This window comes from Lactuca serriola, chromosome 4, assembly GCF_051521515.1.
Source record: "Lactuca serriola cultivar US96UC23 chromosome 4, Lser_US96UC23_V15, whole genome shotgun sequence".
NCBI classification, from domain to species: domain Eukaryota; kingdom Viridiplantae; phylum Streptophyta; class Magnoliopsida; order Asterales; family Asteraceae; genus Lactuca; species Lactuca serriola.
The window spans coordinates 87,503,733-87,528,811 of record NC_136411.1 but is presented as its reverse complement, the minus strand read 5'-3'; the positions used below and the strand labels follow the sequence as shown (position 1 = coordinate 87,528,811).

Genomic DNA, 25,079 nt, shown 5'->3' with positions numbered 1-25,079 from the left:
AACTATAGTGTTTAAAAAGGGAAATACGTTTTCTTTTTTACGATTAGTTAATTACAACAAGAACGAGTCTAATGAATCTTCCACGTTCCTTTGAATGTAATATAGTAAAGCTATCAATAATTTCTAGGAAAATTGTTGTTATAGCGAGTATTCAGTATAATGTTATTAAGAATGACAAAAGTCGCAAAAACAATAAAATAATATTTCTAAATAATAATAGGCAATAACATTCAAAAAATCAATCAATTACAATAATATAAAGAAGAAAGTAAAATGAGTATAGTGAATATTAATAGGTAATTATTCAGTTAAGTTATAGTTTCTTTTTTAATGAAGATGGCCAATTAAGCACAATCACATCTAATTGATGTCGATTATATATTATAAGAGAAATCTTTTGCCTTCAGAAATAATCGTATATGTATGAGAAAAAATATAAGAATTTTATGTGACCAAATAATCGTATATATAGATATTAATTGAAATAAATTTTTTTATTAGCTTAATATATAATAACACTGTTAAGTATTTTAAAAAGCGAAAAAAGAAATTACAATACGAATAAGATTATTATTTAGTTATAGTTTTGTTACTTCATGTGGTTTTACTGTAATTAATGTAACAATCGTAAGACGTACGTCTTTGAAGGGTTGTAGCAGCTCGATCGTAATACCAAAAGAGTCAAAAGCATTCGAAAATTCAAGATTCAAGATTCAAGATTTGTTTCTCTCTTTAAATCTATAAATAACCATCCATATCAACAACTAATAGAACATACACACAGTACAACTCCTCAAAGCACTAGATACAACCTTTGACTCGGTTTCACTTGTTCCTCTCCTCATGCAAATGCAACGTTCAATTTCCTCAACCAATAATGTCTACCGCAATCTGCTCCGACTACAGAAACCACCGACTGCCGCCATGGTCACATGGCAGCAACCATCTTGTGATGTTTTCATTAACCACCGTGGGATCGATACCAAGAAGAACGTCGCCGGACTTTTGTATAACCATCTGGTGAGGTTAAGATTAAGACCTTTCCTTGACAGCAAGAATATGAAACCAGGAGACAAACTGTTCGATAAAATCGACGCTGCAATCACCAGATGCAAAGTTGGAGTTGTGGTTTTTTCTCCCCGATATTGTCAATCTTATTTTTGTTTGCATGAATTAGCTCGTATAATGGAGGCCAAGAAGAAGGTCATACCGGTTTTTTGTGACGTCAAACCATCGGAGCTTATTGTTAGAGACGACGGGAGTTGCTCTAAACATCAGTTAGATAGGTTCAAAACAGCTCTCGAGGAGGCTAAGTACACCGTTGGCCTAACTTTCGATTCTTCAAACGGGTAATTAATGCTCAACAGTGATTATTAGTCATGCATGAAATTATATTAGCATACGTATATATAGTATATAGCCTTTCCATGAAATTATATTAACATAGAATGATAGAAATGATACTAATCAAAGTACCTCCGGATACTTATATTACAAGTCACAGTTCATCATCATGGGATACTCGACCTCAATGAAAACAATCCTTAAGATTATAAAAAATTTGTAAATTATAAGTCATATATGCATTTAATTTAAGGGCAGTCGTGAAATGACGGAATTAATCTACATTCTTCACAGGTTAAACTTCTAAAAGGGATCATCATATTCACATTGTATTCGAGCATATATACCATGCAAATTAGTTGATGTATTTTAATAAACTAATTAAACAATAATGTATATTAATCATAAAGCATTGCCAAATATTTCGTGCATGTTCATGATTAGTTTTGACGAATTAACGTTCTTGATCGCTATATGCAGGGACTGGCCCGGATTTTTAATGACGGCGACCGAAGCAATTATGGAAAACCTTAAAGAGGTGGAAGAGGAAGAGCGACAGATGCATATTGAAAAATCAATTAACCATGCATAATTGTTAAATTTAATTTAATTTAACTTGGATATAATACCTTTAAAAACCTAACGAATCAGTTCATTTAATTAATTTATTACTTTGTACATCCACATAAAATCTTTATTTGAAAAGTTCAAAGCTCATATTCATCATTGAAAGTCTTGTTTTGATTTGTTAATCTTCGTACTCGATCGGTTGAAAATTGTGTTAGTGTTTAATTATAAGACTGCAAAACGTGCGGTTTTGTTTCCATGTATTGAAAGTGTTGTTTATCTATTACTTTTACTTTTGTATAAATATTCATTGTAGCGCATATATACGACCTTCTTTTGAAAATTTAAAGAATCGGAAGAAGTTGAGAATTTCTGATTCATTCTTCATTTTTTCAAAATCTAAAACCTGAAATATTAACGAAATCAATGTCTAAGATGGAATAAAAGAAAAAATTCCGAGCTTTTTTTTTCTTGAAAATATGCATATATACACATTTAAATATGCATCCACGCATATTTTTGGACTGCAGACACAAATATCTTTATTTGTAGTTATATGATTACAACGTATGATTATCTGTAGTTATAAGGACTATGAACAAATGATTATCTGGAACTATATGATTGCGGACTTATTGTTTTCAAGTTTTCACAAATTTTTATGTTTTCACAATGACTCACCATATATATAGAGGTTATTTTGTTTTTACTAGCTATTATGTGTCAGCATACACATATCTAGATCTATACCACTACATGAAATAGAATCAAAGGTCATGATTAGAGGGTCTATAATATCACAATAGGGTAATATGTACCATATAATCATACAAATTTTAGCATAAGGACATTTTAGTTATTTAACTTATACTAAAAAATGAATTTTTCGGATTTTTAAAGATAATTAATTCCTTTATTTTTAAAAATCTGAATATTTTAAATTAATTCAAATTTAAAACTCCGATTTTATTCTGTCAAAATATCAAACATTAACTAGTATAGATATTTTCGATTTTATTTTTGTGGAATATATTTTCAATGCATATATTTTTGATAAACATATATTTTTCATATACATCCGAACTTGAATACAAAATCATACATATTGTTACAGACTAATAGTCTTATAAATTTTAATATAATTATACATATTCTAACAGAATATCATCAAAAATGAATAAAAATCTTAAGAAATAACATTCTTAAATATATATAATTATTAAGCAGATACACTTGATCTTCTTCAATGGTCCAAATAATCCATTTGATTCAAACTATTACGAAAATATGATGTATTATCGTAAGAATGTAATTCTTCGCAAATATACTTGTTGTTGAACTCAATTCCAAATCTTTCTCCTATATGATCAATATTGAATTCCTTCTTCAAGCCGTTCTGAAAGCATAATATTTATTACTCGTTAGTATTACCAGTTAAGCTAATGTACTTGTTGTTAACAAACATTCACAAAGACATTTTAACAGAATGCATTTATACAAATAAATTCTGACAGAATACAAGAATTACTTATTTAATAGAAACTATATAATAGAGAATGATAGCATATTCTAATAGAATGTATTTCATTTTTTCTATCGTGCAATGTTTTTTACTTTTCCTATCTTGACAAATAAGGAGATTGAAATCGGATTCTGTTAGAATAATAGGCATTCTAAGAGTTTTGACATAATACATACCACATGATCAGATTCTCTTTTAGGCATTTCAACAAAAAGCTTGTGCAACATATATCAAAACTGAAAGTATAAAAAAAAAAAAAAAAAAAAAAAAAAAAAAAAAAAAAAACAAAGATCCAGCAAGTGAAAAGGATTTAAAAAGCAAAAGCAAAATTTTTTTTCAGGCATCTCCACAGACATCTATTGTGCAAGTTGTGAATATAAATATTACTTAAATTTGTTGTTTAGCAATAAGCTTTTAACACCAACGGACTTTATTATTTATATACGCAGATTATGAAATTAAGATACATAAACAAAAACAACAAACAAATAAAAAAAAGAAATAAATAGCGATTTGGATAGAGTAAACATAAAATCAGTTTGCAACTTAATATAAACATTCGGTGGTTGAATGGAGAAATTATAATAATCCAAACATGAGAAATTCAAAAATATACAATGTAGCATCAAAAAAGTAATTTAATTTCAATTGCTTGGCAACAAAACATATGTAGCCTTCACAATAAAATTAAAAAAAATTAAAAAAAAATTAAAAAAAAAAAAGAAAAAAAAAGTTAAAATTAGAGCTTGCATTCGTTGATGAGTGCCGATCCATATATATTTCACATGCAAAATGAAAAGAAATCCCTTTCCAAGTGAAGATTTCTCCGAGAGGATGGTGCAAGTGGCGATAACAGCAAGTGGTTTAAGCAGCATCTTTAGTCGGTGGAAGTGTTAGCAGACGTTTGGTGAATGTGGATTTTAATAGGGTAAATAAGAAAGTGATCCTAAAATAAAGGGATATTCATAATTACCAAAATTAAATATGGTAAAGATTATTATTATAACAATTTAATAATTATTTAATATTTGTTAATTTTTGATTGGTGCATTGAGGATAGACCTGACAATGGAGCGAGTTTTGACCCTGATCTGATCCAGACCCTTAACAATTATACGGGTTTCGAGCATAGTTTTTGATCCGTTTACCCGTTAACGATCCGTACCCGCTAACCCTTTTATTAAAAAGGTCGGGTATGGATCATCACAGATCCGCTCCATTTATAACCTGCCCAATATAAATTTTATAATTATACATTTATATTTTATACTACCTAAATTTTACTTTAAATTCCAATCAAAAGTCCAAAAAGAAAAGGCCAAAGACTAAACTATTTATACATAGGACTCGATGACTCAACTTCTAGAGTTCTGGTCTTCTCCTAGGAATCATGATGTCATTTCATTTATATTTCATCATGTAATCACCAATTTCATTTATAATTCAATAAATTCATTTATCAACCGAAAGAAATTTTGTAATTGTTATTTTCTATCAACGCTATCGAGGGTCAAAAACCAATTCGAAGTAACTACAATAATGATTTTAATTCCAATCGAAAGTCTTCGAGTACATAATGTGTTTTCTAAATCATATTAACATTTGTTTTATTTAACAAATGTGATTTTATGATTTAAGTCAAATGTGTTTCATTAGTCAAAAAAACCTACGGGTTACGGGGCGGGTTTGGATATCTGCTGATTCGATGGATAAGGGCATTAGTTTGATTATTTAAAACCCAGCGGGTTATGGAGCGGGTTATGGAATTTGTTAAAAGGGTTTGGATCAAGGTCGATTCGCTCTAAATCCGTCCCATTGCCAGGTCTAACTGAGGAACACAATAGTTGTTAGAAACATTTGAACCTAGCTCTCACTCTCTCTCTCTCTCTCTATATATATATATATATATATATATATATTTATATATATATATATATATATATATAAGAGAGAGGTTCAAATGTTTCTACTATCTATTATGTGCATGTATAATTGATTACGGACAAATCATTTTACTTGTTTTAAGATATATATATATATATATATATATATATATATATATATATATATATATATATATATATATATATATATACACCGCAATTCATATATTTTTTTAAATTTGTTTAAAATTTTTATGACTTCTTTTATCGAAAAAAAACGAATATACCGCAATTCATATATTTTTTTTATTCTTTTTACATAAAGATCTATACTAATATAAAAAAATGTTATTTTTTTTAAAACTACTTCATTTTGTTAGTTTATTAATATTTAGATGTATTTTTTATCAAAAAAATATTAAAAAAAAAGGCAAAACTGAAATATGTTCCCCGTGATATGTATTTTGTTCTGAGATTTGGTTCAAACCCCGATTTTTTTGGATTAGTGGTCCTTTTGAGCTACTTTAGTTGTGGTTTTGGTCCCTCGCTAAACTGAAATGACTAATATGCCTCTGATATTTTTTTAATCTTTTTTCTATTTAATTTAATGTTTTATTAAATTAAAATATAGGACTCTCTCTCTCTCTCTCTCTCTCTCTCTCTCTCTCTCTCTCTCTCGCTCTGCATTATCACCTCCTTCTAAACTTAATCGTTCTTGTAACCTTCTAATCCTCTACAGTTGATGCTCTTTATCGAGCTCTTCTGAGGAATTTGTTTTAATCATTCGACTCGTTTGATTCAATCTTGTCTTGTTCTTATTATTGCGTTCTTACTGTTTTATATTTACATACTTGTTCAAGATCTAATCGATCTTCATAGATTAAAGATTGTTTCTTAATCTCATCAATTGGTATCAGAGCGGGAGGCTGTGTAATCGATACACATCTTTTCTGTGAAAAAGATTTCCATTAGGGTTTTTCCGCAACTATCGATATTTATTGAGCCGTCATCTCATTATTGACGTATCTTGATATTTATTGTTTTGCCCTAATCTGCTTTATTACAAGTCTGATCTTTGAACAGGTATTTATGATCATAATGGACGCAACGCAATCAAACCCTATTAATATTTCCAACAGCATCGGTTCGACGACAAAGATTCCAATCTTATACACCCATGACTATGAAGTATGGGCGCATCACTTTGAAGACTACGTGATTGGATCGGAGGATAATGGGTACCTCATATGGGAAGCCATCATCAATGGACCGTTTTCTCATTCTGCAACGTCCAGAATCGTTAAGACTCAAAAGGAGTACAATGATCTGCTAAAGGACGTGAAGGATATTGCACAAGACGAAAAGGACAAATTCCAGTGCAATATTAAGGCGTTAAGGTTGATCAGATTCGCCCTTCAGTCCGACACATTCAGATTGGTCAGCTCATGCACAACGGCGAAGGAAGTTTGGGATAGACTTCGCGAACTGTATTCTACAGACGAAGATCTTGAACATTCTATCCAAACCTTGCTTTTATCTGAGTTTGGAGAATTCAGGCAAGGGGCCGAAGAATCGGTGACTCAGACGTTTGATCGCTTCAATCATCTTCTCAGCAAGATGATCAAACATGATATTGAAAGGAAGCTTATCGAGCAGAAGGTTACTTTCTTGAATGGACTGAGGTCTGAATGGAGAGCAGTGGTTTCTACAGTCAAAGCCCATGAGCAGTTTAAATCATACTCCTTGGCGAAACTGGTGGGCATTCTCAAGTCCCAAGAGAAGATTGTGCTGCAAGAGAAGAACGTCGTTTCGAGTCTTGGTTCATTGGCCCTCCTATCTAAAAGTAAAGCTGTGATGGAGGATGAAGACCTCAACTTGGAGGAATATGACCTCATGTCTGAGGATTATGCCATGATGGTGTCCAATCCCAAAAGGTTCATAAAAAAGAGATTCCCCAGCAATAAAAACCGAAACTGGCAGGGGAGTTACAGCTCTGAAAAGGTGAACAATGAACCGAAGGCTGAGGAGCCCAAGAAAGAACCGAAGGTAGATGGCGATTCCGGAGTAAGCTGTTTCTACTGTGGTGGGAAAAACCACTATGCTAAGGACTGCGTCCTTAAGAAGATGGCTGAAAAGGATGATGGAAATAATGAGGAAGCTGTGTTGCAGAAAAGATTGGATGAGTTGAGAAAGAAGAAGTCTACCGCTAACCCTTCTATTAATGCTCTCATTGTGCAGGGTTCGGTTAATGATGACGAGTTCGGTAGCACGGAAGTTTGGTCTACCGACTCAGAGGACGATGAAGTGAGGAAGCCTACCCATGGAAGGCTTATGTGGCTAAGGAGGAAAGCAGTGGAGGAAGATGCTTCATGGTGAATGACGTATCTCAAATGAGGGGATACAACACCGATGGTGGAAGCGATGGACCGAAGGTACAGGAGGACATGTGCTTTACGGCCAAACCACTCAGCCAGCAGTTCAATGAACTTGATGAACTGATAAAGAAGGTACAATTTGTTTTTGTTTCATCTAAAGTACCAACATCCTCATATGAGAAAGAACTAAAAAATGTTAATACAAGAATTTCTCATCTCGATAGTAGCTTAACTCAAACTCGAGTCACCAATTCTAACCTAACTGATCAATTAAGCAGGGTGGCGTCGAAGAGTGAGGAGCGGAGAATGTGGATCGAGTTAAAGGAGTCGGAATTAGTTAAAGTTAAAGACGAAAACATTTATTTGCAAAGAGACAATTTAAAACTGTTAAAACAGCGAAATGTTTTTTGTTTAATTGCTAAACGTTTATATTCTAATATTACTCAGCTTCACTTAGATTGTGAAATAGGCCAAAAGATCCATCGCATGATTTTGCCCTTCCTAGAGTTTAAGGAGGATGAAATCGATGCCGAAGCCTACAATTGTGACAGTGTGATATCGTCTGATGATATCAATCCGACCTACATGTATGGACTGGACAAAATTGAGTCCTTCATTAAATCCAAGGACCACAAGGACATGCTTAAAAATCTTTTGGATGAAAATGACCGACTTAAACTGAGAACCGAAACCATGCAAAAATTTGACTCTTTAAACGCCAACGTTAGCTCAGAAAACAAAATTGATGTTGAAAATGCATCTGAGCTTAACGAGGACGACAACATGAGTGAAATTTCTATAGAGGACACGGTTGACTGCTCAGAATTTGTTAAAAGCGAATATGAAAACCACAAGAATCTTATCTCTGAAAATTCAGTAGAGTTCGCTCAATTGTCCCAACAGAAGTCCCCGAAATTAGCAGAGAAAGCAGTTGTGTATCAAAAGGTCAGGACCACTCCAAATCAAGTATACAAGGTGACTGGAGTAACCGAACATCAAATAGCTGAACTCACGGCTATTGTAAACGAAGACAATGCTGATGGCTGTGATGAGTACTTCTGGGAAGCTCCAATAGATAATGCAAACGAAACCGTTGGCTTATCTGAAAGAACCTCCTGGATGAGTAAAGGAAGATACATACCTGAACCCTTGAACAAGCCGGATAATTTCAATGAGCCAAGCACCAGTGGTACGAAAGATGTTCCTCAGGAGGATGAAAGATCAGCAAAAGAAGACGATCCCTCGGCTCAAAGTGAAACTCCTACAGTTCGAAAGGAACCAACCAAGGAGAAACCGAAAGCGAAAGCTAATGTTCATCATCAACCTAAGCAGATGAGGAATAGGAAGAGAGAAAGGAACCTAAGATACAGGAAGAACCTTTCTGAAAGGAAACAATTCTGGCAATCCCAGAATGCATACTTCTCACACCATGACAAAAATCTGAAGTATGAAAACAATCCTGTAGGAAAGCCTGAAACTCACAACAACCGAAAGCCAAGGTTCGGTTCACAAGAAAATACCAACCGAAGGCAAAGGTTCGGTTCTGAAAAAAACTTCAACCGAAACCAAAGGTTCGGTTCCGAGACAAACTTCAACCGAAAGCCAAGGTTCGATTCACAAGACGATTCCAACCGAAAGCAAAGGTTCGGTTCTGAAGTCAAAAGAGAACAAGACTCTAAGGTCAGTCCCTCCAAAGATCAAAAGAAAAAGGGTCACCTAGAGTCTCCAGTCAAGAAGCCATCTCCATCTAAACCCACTTCTTCTACCTCTTCTAATTCGTCTACCAATTCATCTACATCTTGCTCTAAAGCAAATTATGTCCGTTCTCATCCGTCAGCTGAACAAAAGGGCAAGCAGAAGGTCAATGAATCCAAACAAGAGTCCAAACCAAACACACCCAATCCTAATAAGATAAAAGTTTTTACCATTAAAAAGAAAGATGAAACAACACTGATAAAACGAACATATCTAGTTGTCATCTCTCTTACTGTTCCTGTTCCCATGAAAAGCTCACATGGACCCAAGAAACTTTGGGTTCCTAAATCTGCTTAATTTTTGTAGGTTATAAGTGACGAGCAGTTTGACGAAGAATGGTACATCGATAGTGGCTGCTCGCGTCACATGACAGGGAGGAAAGAGGAGCTCAGGGAATACAGATCTCTTGCAAATGGTGGCAACGTCAAGTTTGGAAATAACTCTTTCGGCACCATAAAGGGATACGGAATGATAACAAATGGGGACTTTACTATAAGGAAGGTGGCTTATGTGGAAGGACTCCAACACAACCTCATCAGTGTATCTCAGCTTGTTGGAGGTACAGGTCTCAAAGTCTCATTCGATGATGAAGGTTCTGAAATCATAGAGAAAAAGTCAAAGAAAGTGATTCTCAAGTCAGAGCGAAAGGGTGAAATGTTTCCTCTAAACATGAAACCTATCAAAGGCAACCCAACCATATGCCTGTTATCAAAAGCTCAATCCGACGAAAGCTAGTTGTGGCACCGAAGACTCTCTCATCTCAACTTTAAAGATATCAACCGACTTGTCACTGGAGGTCATGTAAGGGGTCTTCCATTGCTCAAGTTCGACAGAGAGCATTTGTGTGCTGCATGCGAAATGGGGAAGCAGAGTCGTCAAAGTCACCCATCTGTAATCAACACAAAAGTTGTTGAACCACTCGAATTACTTCATATCGATTTGTGTGGTCCTTCATCTATCGAAAGCATCGGTGGTAGCAAGTATATTCTTGTTATTGTTGATGACTTTTCACGATTTACATGGGTGTTCTTTCTAAAGCTCAAATCTGAAGCGACTCAAAAGCTGAAAGTGTTCATCAAGCAAATTGAAGTACAACTCAAGAAGGTTGTTTGCAACATCAGGAGCGACAATGGTCTTGAATTCAAGAACAGGGAGTTTGAAGAGTTTCTTGCAGAAAAGGGAATTAGTCACAATTTCTCAGCTCCCTACACACCACAACAGAACGGAATTGTCGAAAGACGAAACCGATCTTTGTGTGAAGCTGCCCGAACTATGCTGAGTTTCGCTTCCTTACCTCTTTATTTTTGGGCTGATGCTATTTCTGCTGCTTGTTTTACACAGAACAGGTCCTATCTCAACAAGCGTTTCACGCTCACACCATATGAGATACTAAACAACAAAAAGCCCAATGTGAAATTTTTCCACGTGTTCGGCTCAAGGTGTTTCATCTTTAACTCTAAAGAACACCGCAACAAGTTTGATGTCAAAGCCGACGAGGGAATTTTTCTGGGTTACTCGCTCACATCCAAGGCATACAGGGTCCTAAACAAGCGTTCGAGAAGGATTGAAGAGACATACTATGTGACCTTTGACGATAGCTATGTCAAGAAGCTACTGGCCAAAGAAGACACCGCTGGGGAAATCTTTCCTCGAACTGGCCAAGTCACAGTCTCGATCGCCAATTTATACGAGAAATTTCTGGAACTCTTTGACGAACCAGAGAAAGCTTCTCTCTCCGAAGCAGGTGCCGCAGACAACAAGGTTGATCACATGAAGCGGATTGTCGAAGATGCTGCAACAAGAATGCATGAAGGAGAATCGCCCACTGATGACTCTCCATCCAACAATGCTTCAGTCGAGGGGGAGCCAAGTTCTCATGTCGAGGGGGAGCCAAGCTCACAAGTCCAGGGGGAGCCAAGTTCTACAACTTCAACCGAAGGTCCTTCACCAACCGAAGGTGCTTCTCCAACCGAAGATACCCCTCCAACCGAAGGTGCTTCAACGCCTGGATGCTCAGCACCACAAGAAACCCATGAACCTCATGTTTCTCAAAGCTCATCAATTTAGGGGGAGCATGATGATATAAAGCTTAATTACGATAGCCAATCTGAGCCAGAAGAAATGATTAACGCTGAACTAGATCCAACCTTTGATCCGAATTACCCTCCTCTTACCAAATGGACCAGAGATCATCCTATCTCTCAAGTAGTTGGTGATGTATCTGAAAAGGTTCTGACCCGATCACAACTGAAGGCAAAACAGACATCCTTATTTTCAAAGGTTGAGTTTTGTATGTTTAACTCATTTGTATCAAAAGTTGAACCGAAGACAGTTAACACTGCCCTCGATCACTCTGATTGGGTTCAAGCAATGCAAGACGAACTGAATGAATTTGAAAGGAACAAAGTATGGCGCCTCATTCCAACTCCTCTAGATGCTTCGGTTGTTGGTCTCAAATGGGTTTTCAGGAACAAAATGGACAAGGAAGGTAATGTTATAAGGAACAAGGCTCGTCTGGTGGTAAAGGGATACTGTCAGGAGGAAGGTATAGAGTATGAAGAGACTTTCGCTCCAGTAGCTAGGCTAGAATCAGTTAGAATATTTCTGGCTTATGCTACTCACAAAAACTTTGAAGTTTTCCAAATGGACGTCAAGTGTGCATTTCTCAATGGAGAACTCGAAGAAACTGTTTATGTGGAGCAACCTCCTGGGTTCGTGAACGAAAAGTATCCAAATCATTGCTATATTCTGGATAAAGCTGTGTACGGTCTCAAACAAGCTCCGAGAGCCTGGTATGAAACGCTTACTAAATTTTTAAAGATGTCTAAATTCAAACAAGGTTCGGTTGACCCAACCTTCTTTCGCAAAAAGGAAGGCAACCACCTTATGATAGTTCAAATTTATGTCGATGACATCATCTTTGGCTCCACGAATCCCAGCTTAACAGCTGAATTCAGAAAGCTGATGGAGACTAAGTTTGAAATGAGCTCAATGGGTCCTATTAACTTTTTCCTTGGTTTAAATATAAGACAGGGACCCGAAGGCATCTTTATAAATCAGGAAGCATACACGAAGACTCTCCTACCGAAGTTTGGCATGATGGGAGACTCAAAAGTCAAAGTCCCAATGGCATTCGGCACCAAGCTTACCCCTTCTCTAGACAAACCGGCTGTCGATATCACGCTCTATCGTCAAATGATAGGCTCACTGATGTATCTAACTGCTAGCAGGCCTGATATCATGTTTTCTGTGTGTTATTGTGCTCGATTTCAGGCAAACCCACGCGAACCTCACATGCTTGCAGTGAAGAACATCTTACGCTATCTCAAGCGAACCACCTCCTTAGGTCTATGGTATCCATCCAACTCAGGCTTCTTTGTTCAAGCCTATTCTGATGCTGACCTTGGAGGATGTGGAGTCGACCGAAAAAGCACAACTGGTGGCTGTCAATTCCTTGACGGGAAGTTGGTCAGCTGGCAATCCAAGAAACAAACGTGTGTGTCGTTGTCTACTGCCGAAGCGGAATACATTGCCGCTGCATCCTGCACATCACAAGTGATTTGGATCCAGAGTCAACTTCGAGACTATGGACTCAATATGAAGAAGATCCCACTATATTGTGACTCTGAAAGTGCAATTAGGATCTGTCATAACCCAGTGCAACACTCTAAAACCGAACACATAACACTGAGGTATCACTTCATTAAAGATCACATGGAAGATGGAAACGTCGAAGTTCACTTCGTAAGAACCACTGATCAACTGGCTGACGTCTTTACCAAAGCTCTTCCTGAAGCATCATTCAATAAAATATTGCAAGGGCTAGGTATGATGGAATCAGAGTCAGTACCTCACACTACCTCTCCATCCCAAACGTAAGAAGCGAAACCAACCGAACGTTCGGGTTCGGTTGAACCATCTGATTCGCTCATCACTTCAAAGGTAGTTTTTCTATGTTGTCTATTTCTTGCACAATTTTGTTTTTCTTTGTGTTAAAAGTTTTTTTTTTAATTACATGTCTAAATTCCTTGGTTTCACAAAATTTTCCAAAACCGAAACCTACCGAAGGTTCGGGTTCGGTTTTTCAAAATTTTGTTGAACCGAAACCAACCGAAGGTTCGGGTTCGGTTTTTCAAAATTTTGTTGAACCGAAACCAACCGAAGGTTCAGGTTCGGTTTTTCAAAATTTTCTGGAACCGAAACCAACCGAAGGTTCGGGTTTGGTTTTTCAAAATTTTCTGGAACCGAGACCAACCGAACGCTCGGGTTCGGTTTTTCAATTTTTCTCAACCGAGACCAACCGAACGTTCGGGTTCGGTTTTTCATATTTTTTTTTCTTTCCAAAGTTTTTTATTTTATTTTTTTTTATCACAAAAACACCAAAAATATTTTTTATTTTCTTGTGTGTTCGTTCGTTTATGGGGATATATTTGATGAATTACTTAAGTGTCCCTAGAAGCATGCTGTTGTATGTGTCCCAAGCCTCATAAGATTTTGAATAATAGCCTTCATGACCTGGTATACACAAACCTTGTCTTCCCAATAAGGCTAACACATTTATTCTAATCGTGAGCTACCTCAACCTTTTCTCACATGAGTTAAGGTTTCCTGCTTGGTCCTTATTTTCGCAGCAGAGGTACTATGTTTTCTCACACCATCTCGATTATACTTCTCCACTACATTCGTTTCATCAACGTAACCCTTGAGACTCTCAGAAATTACCACTGAGGTTTATGGTTATACAACAACTGTGTTAATGATCTTAGTTTCGTGTCACTACGAGCTGAGTGAAACCCAAAATTCAACACCAAAGAATTGACGGTGAACAATTAATTTGCTCAAGCTTTCACCAAAGAATTAACGAATGTACCCTCATAAAATCTCATATTTTCTTTTGCGTGATTCCTATGAAATTGTTACACACCATAACATTTCTTCCCAAGGGATCCAATTTTTAATTTTTTCTGAGATTTTATATTAATCCAAGCCAATACAAAATAAATTCCTACCTACTTGTTCAACAGGCTACACCGGTCTCACAAGTACTTTTTTCACTTTCTTTCTTATATCAAGAATAGAATTGATGAATCAAAGCGAAACCACCCTTAATTAGCCTAATTAAAAGAAGCTTTTCAACATTTATTAATAAGTGTTTGATCGTAATTCAACGGGATTCCACACTAACACTTTGAGGTCTCTCTTGACCTTGAAGGAAGAGATTCGTGCCCGGGATCATCAGTTTTGTGTCATTATTGACATCACAGAATATCCTTAAAAGAGTTGCTTTATTTCTTTTTCTTTTACACTCTTTGCATGAAAATCCTTGATTTTCCCAAATTCCGTTACTAATTATTTACAGGCTGGATTATTACTCGGTGGTTAATTATGGAGCTGTGGTCAGAAACAATCCACGTGGGCGTTTAATTCAAAAAGATGTCGTTTAAAAGGGATAAGACGAAAGGTTGCTGACTCGGCGGGAGTTAAAGGGATTGAAATTCAAACGACGGTAAAAAGGGGGCGCGTGTGAATATGGAACGACCATGCTTTTACTGACAACGTGGACGCGTGTGCGAAATCCAAGCGTCATCTCTCTGGCAATTAATGGTGCGTGCAGATTTGAAGCGATTTTCTTCTGAAACGGCGCTTGTTGGGTAGCGTGATCCTAGGATTCTGACAATCTCTCTCCTACATGATCATCGCATAGAAGATATGAAACGATTTTTCTCTCTCCAATCCCTCACTATAAAAGGCAGTCCACAAAACCTTTTACCTCTTTACTGCCTCCGAAATTTCTGAAGAGCAAAAACTCCCAAACAGCTTAACTGTTCATCATCTTCTCCAATTCTTCAACAATGGCTGAATCTTCTTCCGTCCATGCTACTTCACAGATCCTCCCCATCCGCCCACAACAATGTCTGGTTATTGATCTTAACCCATTGGCGTACGACTCCTACATGTCGCCGGTCATAAAATGCTTGAAATACTCCCAACTCGCTCTTGCACTCTCAAGAATTGAAACTGTGCCAATGGTGGCCCTATCGTAGGTCTACGCGACTGCTTACTACGACAAGGCTGTCGACCGGGTGTTTTTCGAGCTTGCCGAACACAAAACTTCCGTTTCACGCCAACGGTTCTGCACCATGCTGGGGTTTGCCGTTGACCCTTTAAGAATCAATCCGGAGACGATTCCGGTTGGGATGCTGTTTAGCATGTTTTACAACATGGGATACACAGAAGTTCTCACCTCTGTCGCCAAGTTTAAAAAGTCCTGCCTGCCGCCACAGTGGAATGGCCTATTTACAGTCCTTTTCAAGGGCTTGTCAGAAAGGAGCTCAGGATCTAACGGTGCAAGTCGTCTCTTTCTATCGATAATGTATGCCATCTACAACGGGGTTAATATGGACTTTGGGATGGTCCTATGGGAACAGCTCATCCAGAGCCTCTCTTCATCATCCCGACACTCTGAGGTGTCGTTGGCCCGGTTCTGGATCTTGATTACAAGATGGGCCATGGACAAGTTTGATGTTCCCACTGCTGTCGGTGCATCGATGTCTTCTGTTGGTACATTCCATACCAAGAAGATCATCGTCTCAGATGCATCGAAATTCTCTTTCATTGGCTCCATCCCGGAGACAATGTATGGCGGCGTGCCATCTGACAGCAGGTTGATTCGGACGATCAAGGAGTTTAGGCCAACTGGTCCTAGGGAACTGACACCGGATATGCTCAGGTCTATCCATGATGCAGACAAACCGACCAAAAGGGGCAAAAAGGCAGAAAAAGGGAAGCAAGCGACCAAAGCTCCAAAGGGTCCTTCTCCCAAGAAGAGGAAACAACCGAAGGCTGCACAATCCCCACAGCCGAAGAGGAGGAAGACTCAACAGAAGCGAAAGCTTGTAATTCCCTCTTCTTCCAGTGACTCTGAGGGTGAGAGTTCGGGTTCTGAAGGCTCTCAAGGAGACGAATCTCCTCAACGAGGCAACACACCACCTCGGTCCCCAACCCCAGAGATGGAACTTCATCAATCCCCAGTTCCTTCACCTCCACCAACTCTTCCTACTTCCATTCCCACCATAAAACCCACCATTCCCCCAACCTCTTTCCCTATACCACCACCCATTTTCACCACTACAACCGAAACACCACCAGTTACCGAAACCCCTCCAGTAACCGAACCAACACAAACCAAAACCCAAACTCAACCACCACCCGAAACCACCCCACCCCACACTCAACCTCCAAATACCCCAACCACAACACCCCCAGCTTCACCACCACCTCCATCTCCAGAAAATGCCTCCGATGGCGAAAACCCATACCTTGGTGGTGAACACATGAATTTTGATTCGGTCTACTATAGTCCGTTTCAAATTCAGAGTGATGAGGAGGATGATGCTCCAGTGACAAAGAAGCATCTCAAAGAGCTTCACGAGAAGGTTGATCTACTTCTCACCTCCTCTTCCAACCAGCAGTCCTCTCTCTCTGAAGCTGCCCTTCAGAAAATCGTTGATGCCTTCTCCAGGGCTGAACATGATTCGGTGGCCTCAGCAACTGCTGCGATTGATGCCTCCACCAGAGCCTGTGAGGCAGCGACCGAAAAAGTCAATAAACTATTCTCCGACGCTACTGTCCTGTTGAAATCTTTGCAGGAAAGCGCCGACGCCACCAAGACAACTTTGGAACCGATTGTTCAGCAATTGGCCAAGTTCGTCTCAACGGAGTTGACTTCGTTCGCTACCCTACGCCAACACCTAAGCGACGACAACTCGGCCCTTCGTGCCTCCATCGATGCCCGCCTAGCTAAGCTACAAGAGGATCTTGCAGCTGAGAATTCTTTGATGGACGTTCTGGCGAGCAAAACTACCGCCCTAAAGGTCAAGAGCATGCAACTTTCCAACTCCCAACAACAACTGGAAGCTCTTCGATCCGAAAGGGAGGTGATCAGAACATGTGTTTCGGATGTCCACGCCGCTTTATCTAACATCCTAGAAGCACATGATCCCATTCTAAACCATTCGGTGAGGCGTACCCTCGCTGAAAAGCTCTCTCCGGCCATGGACCTTCTCAGCAAAATCGAAGGCCTACCGAGTTTCGTGTCCATTCCGAAACAAGGGGGAGATGAGCAGACCGGATCGAAACCACCTCCTTCCTCCAAAGCTACTCACACAACCGAACCACCTCCGACTGGTCATGCTTTGGGTTCGGGTGTGAAGAACAAGGGCAAAAACATAGCTGAGGAAGAAGATGAAGATGAAGATGAAGACAAGGAGACCATTGCTGACATGTTGAAACGAAAGAACAGTCGCAATGCTGACGATGATGCCAGTCGTGTGGCGCGAGAGGCTGAAGAAGCCGAACGCAAGCAAAAAGAAGCCCACGATCTCCTGGAGAGCCGAAAGACTCTCTTCCCTGCCTGGACCAGGGAACGTTTAATTAAAGAGGCCATAGAAACTCCAAGCATATTATGGCTCGAGCCGGTTATCTCATTCGACTGCAACAACACTGTCGATTCGCAGTTTGATATGCCGCTGACTCGAAAGGCGTTTATCTTCCACGCCTTCTCTAACATTTTTGAAGTCCCACATCCGAACGATGAGCTTGACAGGGAGCTCATTGACTTCTATCTGGAGGCTGCTCGTCCTCAATACCTCACCTGGAGCGCCCAGAAGATTGTAAACGTTCGGGTGCTGAAACCATATGCCGTGGGGAGATTCACAAACGTTAAGTTCAAGCTCATTCGAGGATCTGCAAGAACTGCTCATCTTATCTTCCTGGCGGATCTACCGAACCTAAATCCTCATGATTGGATTGTTCTATATAATATCCTTTTGACTGATGAAGCCGAATATGGTCCCATTATAGACCATGTCAAAAGGATGTTAGCCTGCTACATCATGGAGGTTGCCCTAATGGATCAGGAGGCCGCCACAGTCTTCAAGAAGAAACCGAATATAGCTCCTGTGGGATCGGCCAGTGATCTCAACCAAATGCAAATGGGCAAGATCGACCCGAGACGCAACTCGGTTATGTTCACTAGAGCTGAAGGACAGAAATGTCTCTTCGCTTTAGCTGACAAACACCTTTACACCACAGCTTGTTTGGAGCATGTGCTATCAATTATCAAACGTTGTAAAGAGAACTCGGCTGATGACATCAAGTACTTCAACGACATGATCAATTGGTACATCCGGTTTAGACAGACCATTCTCTCCATCACCAAATGTCTGTTTAGCACCGTGAAGAAGAAGGTACCTGCATCAGCTGCTGGCCCAAGTAAAAAGTGAAGGTCTCGCTCCAAATTGACGCAAAGGGGGAGATTGTTGGGCTGAAGACTATTTTGAAGATTGCGTCTTTTGGGCTCGATAGTTTAGTTATCTTGTTTTCCGGTTTGGGCCTGTCCAACCGAGAAGCCTTTTATGCTTTGTATATAAGTTAATGCTTGCATGGATATTAGGTTAACGATTTTAATGATTCATAACGACATAGAGATTTTTCCTAGAGCTTAACGATAGAATTGCAGGTTTCTTTAATCGTTCTTGTAACCTTCTAATCCTCTACAGTTGATGTTCTTTATCGAGCTCTTCTGAGGATTTTGTTTTAGTCATTCGACTCGTTTGATTCAATCTTGTCTTGTTCTTATTATTGCGTTCTTACTGTTTTATATTTACATACTTGTTCAAGATCTAATCGATCTTCATAGATTAAAGATTGTTTCTTAATCTCATCAGAAATCATACAAAGCATACAAAACACATATAGATCTACACTTTCACTTGTATTCCCCCCCCCACAAAACTCATAAAAACAGAAAATAGGGGGTATGAAGCTCACCTTGGGTGTGGTTTCGGTTTTGAAGAGAAAATGGAAGAAAAATGGAGTGATTTTCGGCCTTAGCACCTTTCCTTGGTAGATCTCGAGTTTGGTGACTTCTAAGATGCATGATCACAAGTTGGAATAGATTTAGAAGAGGTTTTTGATGGAATGAAATAGCTAAATCATGGATATAAGTAAATACTTACCTAAGATGATGATTAGCTTGAAAGATCCTCTTGGAAGCTTCTAAATTTCGAGATTTTTGAGTGGGGAGGGAGGAGTTTTCTTAAGAGAGTTGAGAGATTTTTATGAATGTGTGTGTGTTTGAGTATGGCCGAGAGTGAGAGAGAGGAGAGAAGAGAAGTGATTTTGAAGTGATGTTTGCATGGAAGAATGAGATATAATGCATGGATATCCTATGAATAAAAATGAGGTGGCATCCAAAGTCAACTTCTCCTCTTATCTTCTGGATTTGGGCCTTGGGCCGAGAATGTGAAAGGAAAAAGGAAAAATTTGGGCCTTTGCCCCTAAGCCCAATTTTCATGGTTATGTTGAGTGATTTTTGGTTCAAAAAAATATAAAGGTGATTTTTATGACTTGTTAGGGCCAAATTAGGTTAATTATGGTTCATAGTTACTAATTTATTTCATTCTAGGCCCAACATAGCCCAAAATGTTGAAATAAATTAGTGTGGGTCCAATTAGAGCCCAATTAGGGTTCTAAGCCCATGATAGTCTAATTGGAAGCTTATTGGTCCATTTGGATCCAATAGGGAAGTCCTAGTCCAAAATGGACTTAAACAAGGACTTCTAAGGTCTCCAATTGTTTGATGACTATTTGTAGTACTTTGTATGATGTATTTGATTGAAGTTTTTGATGTCATAATCATAGGTGTTACACATGTTCTTAAGCTTTTGATTCACATTAGCTTGAGTGTATAGATTACATGACACAAAATTTCCAGTTGTGACATCATCCCCCCGTTAGAGGGAATTTTGTCCCGAAATTCTGTTTGAAAGCTAGATTCGAGAATGCTAGAATAGGTGAGGGTACTTTTGCTTCATTTGATCTTCGCGTTCCCAAGTGAATTCTGGCCCACGCTTTGCGTTCCACCGTACCTTCACGATCGGGATGCGACTCTGCTTAGTACGCTTCACCTCCCTGTCCATGATTTCAATTGGTTCTTTGATGAACAGGAGATTCTCATTGATTTCGATTTCGTCAAGAGGAATGACAAGGGTTTCATCTGATAGGTACTTCTTCAGATTAGAGACATGAAACACAGGGTGTACACCGTTTAATTCCGCGGGTAGTTGTAGTCTGTATGCTACCGGACCTATTCGGGCGACGATTTCGAAAGGTCCAATGTATCGCGGGTTCAGCTTTCCCTGTTTTCCGAAACGTATGACCCCTTTCCAGGGTGAGACTTTCAACAGTACTCGATCACCGACCTGGAATTCTAAGGGCTTTCGCCGTTTATCGGCGTAGCTCTTTTGTCGGTCACGCGATGCTTGTAATCAAGCTCTGATCTGGACGATCTTTTCTGTGGTTTCGCGAATGATCTCCGGTCCCGTTAGTGCCCTGTCCGACGTATGCGTTCTTGCTAGCTGGGTGTCACCTACTTCAGCCCAACATAACGGTGATCTACATTTACGCCCATACAGTGCTTCGAAAGGAGCCACCTTGATGCTCGAATGGTAACTATTGTTATATGAGAACTCGATCAACAGTAGGTGGGTATCCCAAGACTTCCCAAAGTCTATCACACATGCACGAAGCATGTCTTCAAGCGTTTGAATGGTTCGCTCACTTTGACCGTCTGTTTGTGGGTGATATGCGGTGCTCATATCGAGATGAGTTCCCATTGCCTTGTGGAGTGATTGCCAAAAGCGCGATGTAAACCTACTGTCCCTATCCGAGATGATAGATTTTGGCACTCCATGGAGTCTTACGATTTCTCGTAGGTACAAACGCATCAGTCTCTCCATCTTGTAGGATTCTTTGATTGGCAGGAAGTGGGCAGATTTCGTCAGTCTGTCGATTATTACCCATATGGTGTCCAGTCCGTCCGACGTCTTGGGCAGCTTAGTCACGAAATCCATAGAAATCCCCTCCCATTTCCACTCAGGGATTGTCGGTTGCTGCAACAATCCTGAAGGTTTCTGGTATTCCACCTTTACTTTGGCGCACATAAGGCACTTACTAACATAGGTCGCGATTTCCGCCTTCATGTTAGGCCACCAATAGTGTTGTTTAATGTCCAAATACATCTTGTCCGAACCGGGATGAATGGAGTATCGTGTTTTGTGGGCTTCCTTCATAACGGTCTCCCTAAATCCTCCGATTTTTGGGACCCAAATACGGTTCATGAAGTAGTATACCCCATTCTCTTTTGCTTCTAGGTTCTTCTCCATCCCGCGCAATGCCTCGCTAGTTCTACTCCCCGCTTTCATAGCCTCTGACTGGACTGATGCAATTTGAGTGGCCAGATGAGATAGAATGGTTATCAAGTGTGTTTTCGTACGGCGATTAGAGTACTCCTTCCGGCTTAATGCATCAGCTACCACGTTGGCCTTGTTCCTCTTTGCTTCGAGAATAGACGAGGATGTCATCGATAAACACAATGACGAAGTTGTCAAGGAACGGTCGACAGATTCGATTCATTAGGTCCATGAATGCGACAGGTGCATTTGTTAGACCGAAAGGCATTGCGACGAATTCATAATATCCGTAGCGGGTTCGGAAAGCGGTTTTAGGAATATCTTCTTCTCGGACTTTGAGTTGGTGGTATCCGGACCGTAGATCTATTTTAGAAAAATAACTAGCTCCTTGGAGCTGGTCGAATAGATCATCGATTCGTGGGAGTGGGTAGCGGTTTTTAACAGTGAGTTTATTTAACTCTCTGTAATCGATGCACATTTTGAAAGATATGTCCTTCTTTTTGACAAAGAGTACCGGAGCTCCCCATGGCGAGTAGCTAGGTCGGATAAATCCCTTGTCCAGAAGCTCACTGAGTTGGCTGGACAATTCCTGCATTTTAGCAGGAGCCAACCGATATGGTGATTTAGCGAGAGGAGCTGCTCCTGGAACGAGGTCGATTCGGAATTCAACCTGTCTCTCTGGGGGTACTCCTGGAAGATCTTCAGGAAACACGTCCGGAAATTCACACGCTACCGGAATATCTTGGATGTTAGTTTCTTCTTTGGTCTTGTCCACTATGTGAGCCAAGAACGTCAAATTGTTCTTTCGCAGATGTTTTTGTGCTTTGATGCACGAGATGAGACGAAGATTCGTACTGGGTTTGTCTCCGTAAATTACTAGGGTTTCGTGATTCGGGAGACGAAGGCGAACGGCCTTCTCGTGGCACATAATCTCAGCATGGTGGGGGCTTAACCAATCCATGCCGATAATCACATCGAAACTCCTAATTGATACTAGCATTAGGTCTATTCGAAAAACGTGCTGGTTGAGGGTTAGGGTACATCCGATGTAGATCTCCCCAGTGGATTCGGTTTTCCCATTGGCCATTTCCACCGTATAGGTTTCATTTAGCTTCTGGGGTTGTTGTTTTAATAAATGTTTAAACTTCTCGCTCACGAAACTTCGCTCCGCTCCGGTATCAAATAAGATGCATGCATAAGTGTGGTTTAGGAGGAACGTACCGGTCACAACTACGGGGTCCTGAACTGCATCACTCTGACCCATAGTCAGCATTCTTCTTGCTCCTCTGTTTCCTGAGTTGTTGTTAGGGCAATCTCGGCAGAAATGCCCCGTCCTTCCACACCCGAAGCAGGTGTGGCTAGGCCCTGCATTATTGCCGCCGGCATTGGTGTTGTTGTGATTGCGGTAGTTGTTGTTGTTGTTGTGGTTGTTTCCCTGACTTTGGTTCTGAGGAGGGTATGTCCTGCAGAACCTTGCAGTGTGTCCCCTTTGGTTGCAACTGGTGCAATGGAGTTCCCTGCATTCGCCGTGATGATGGAGGCCGCACTTATTGCATTTGGGAAGATTACCGGAGTAGGGTCTTGAAGCATTTGAAGCAGCTGAGGCTGGAGCATGTGGTGTGGCTGGAACCGGTGCAGTGACAACGTTAACTACCACTGTCTGTTGCTTTTTAGAGGTCTCGGGGCCCTGACGCCCCTTTCTCTTGTTGTTCCACCCTTTCTTGCCATCACCCTCCTTTTTCTTCTCAGTCTCCACTGGCTTCTCGCCCTTCTTGTTGTTATGATCATATAACCTCTTTGCCAATCTCTTCGCACTGTCAAACGTTTCAGGGTTCGCAGCTATCACATTCCCTTGAATGGGAGGTGTCAGTCCCCAGATGAATCGTTCAACCTTCTTTCCTTCTGATGTGATCATACCCGGGCACAACAGAGATAGTTTGCTAAATCTCGATATGTAGGCATCGATGTTCGCATTCTGCACAGTGAGGTTCCATAGTTCCTGCTCCATCTTTTGTATTTCGCCTCAGGGGCAGTACTCAGCCATTAACATTTCTTTCATTTCTGCCCAGGGGATAGAGTTGGCGACAGGGAGCGTCATAGCTTCCACGTGTCCGTTCCACCAAGTGAGTGCTTGGTCCACAAAAGTACAGGCCGCGAACTTCACCTTCATCTGCTCGGGGCAATCGCATATCTCGAATACCGACTCTACCTTCTCGATCCATCGCTTCAGAGTGATCATCCCTCCAGTGCCGTTGAAAGTCCATGGTTTAGCATTTGCGAAGTCCTTGTAGGTGCACGTTTTAGTGGGTCCTTGATTCGTCCCGTTGTTCGAACTTCCGGATCCTTGCCCGTTGCCTCCTCCGTTGTTCCCTCGGTGAAGTTGTGCCATAGCTGCTGTGACCGCAGCAGACACGGCTGCCTGGAAAGCAGTGGTGTCAACTTCGGGCGGGGTTGGTTCGGGATTTCGGCGAGTAGCTCGGCGAGGCATCTTTCTGTCATGAAACGGAAAGATGTTGAGTGTATGTGGTTTCTGTGAGGTTGTGATCCTACTAACTAGGTGTATGGTACGAACCTAAACATTACTACCATCGGGCATACAATCATAACGTCTCAACACATAACAACTGGTAATATCATAGCAAAACACATAAAAGTTCATTAATATTATCCGCATTTAATACAAGAAAATTTGCTCGTAAGAGCATACATAAGTGACACTAATCCAACAGCATAACGGCTCCATGAGTAGTGTAGTCACTTAAACATAGAGCCGAAGTACATAACATAGTTCCTAATGACCTACTATGATAAGTCTATCCCTAACCGCGATGAGCTGCGTCTGGAGGTGGTGCCGAGGTCATATGCCGAAATGTTGCGCCAGTAGCTGCGCCATCTCTGCCATGTCTCCAATAACCTCATCCCTCTCATGCTCTGCTTGCACTGGCCGAGCTTCCATAGCGTACAGCTGTTGTCGCAGTGCGGCGATCTCCGCTTCGAGGGAACGGTTCTCTCTTGGGGGGTTCACTGGTGGTGCGGGGTGATCTGGCTGTGCCTCGTTCTTGCACGGCGGGACGGGGTCCTGATCCCCGACCTGACCTTCCTTGTCGTCATCGTCGATCTCTCCAAATTCGTAGTCAGTGTCTATGTATTCGTCGGGTCCGACGTCGTGTGCTTCCCCTGGATTCTCTCCCGGTTCATCCACAAGCATCCCGTGAGCTACTAGGACCTGATGAAACTGGATACCCTGCTGCTCTTCCTCAGGCTCCTCCTCCTCTAGCCACCCGTTGTTTCCCTAATTAGGGAAATAGGGGTCTCCAGGGTGATGAAAGCCAGCCATGCTGTCTGCGCGAGTACGTAAATATGCTAACATTATTCCTAG

General features: G+C 40.3%; 1 protein-coding gene across 1 annotated transcript; it reads left to right on the top strand.

Moving 5' to 3' along the window:
• The first annotated feature begins 924 nt into the window (after positions 1-924).
• LOC145098584 (putative 2' cyclic ADP-D-ribose synthase BdTIR) lies at positions 925-1,936 on the top strand. The gene is made up of 2 exons (XM_079036211.1): positions 925-1,349; positions 1,825-1,936. The coding sequence occupies exons 1-2, from the start codon at positions 925-927 to the stop codon at positions 1,934-1,936; spliced, it is 537 nt and encodes a 178-aa protein (XP_078892337.1).
• Positions 1,937-25,079: the final 23,143 nt, after the last annotated feature.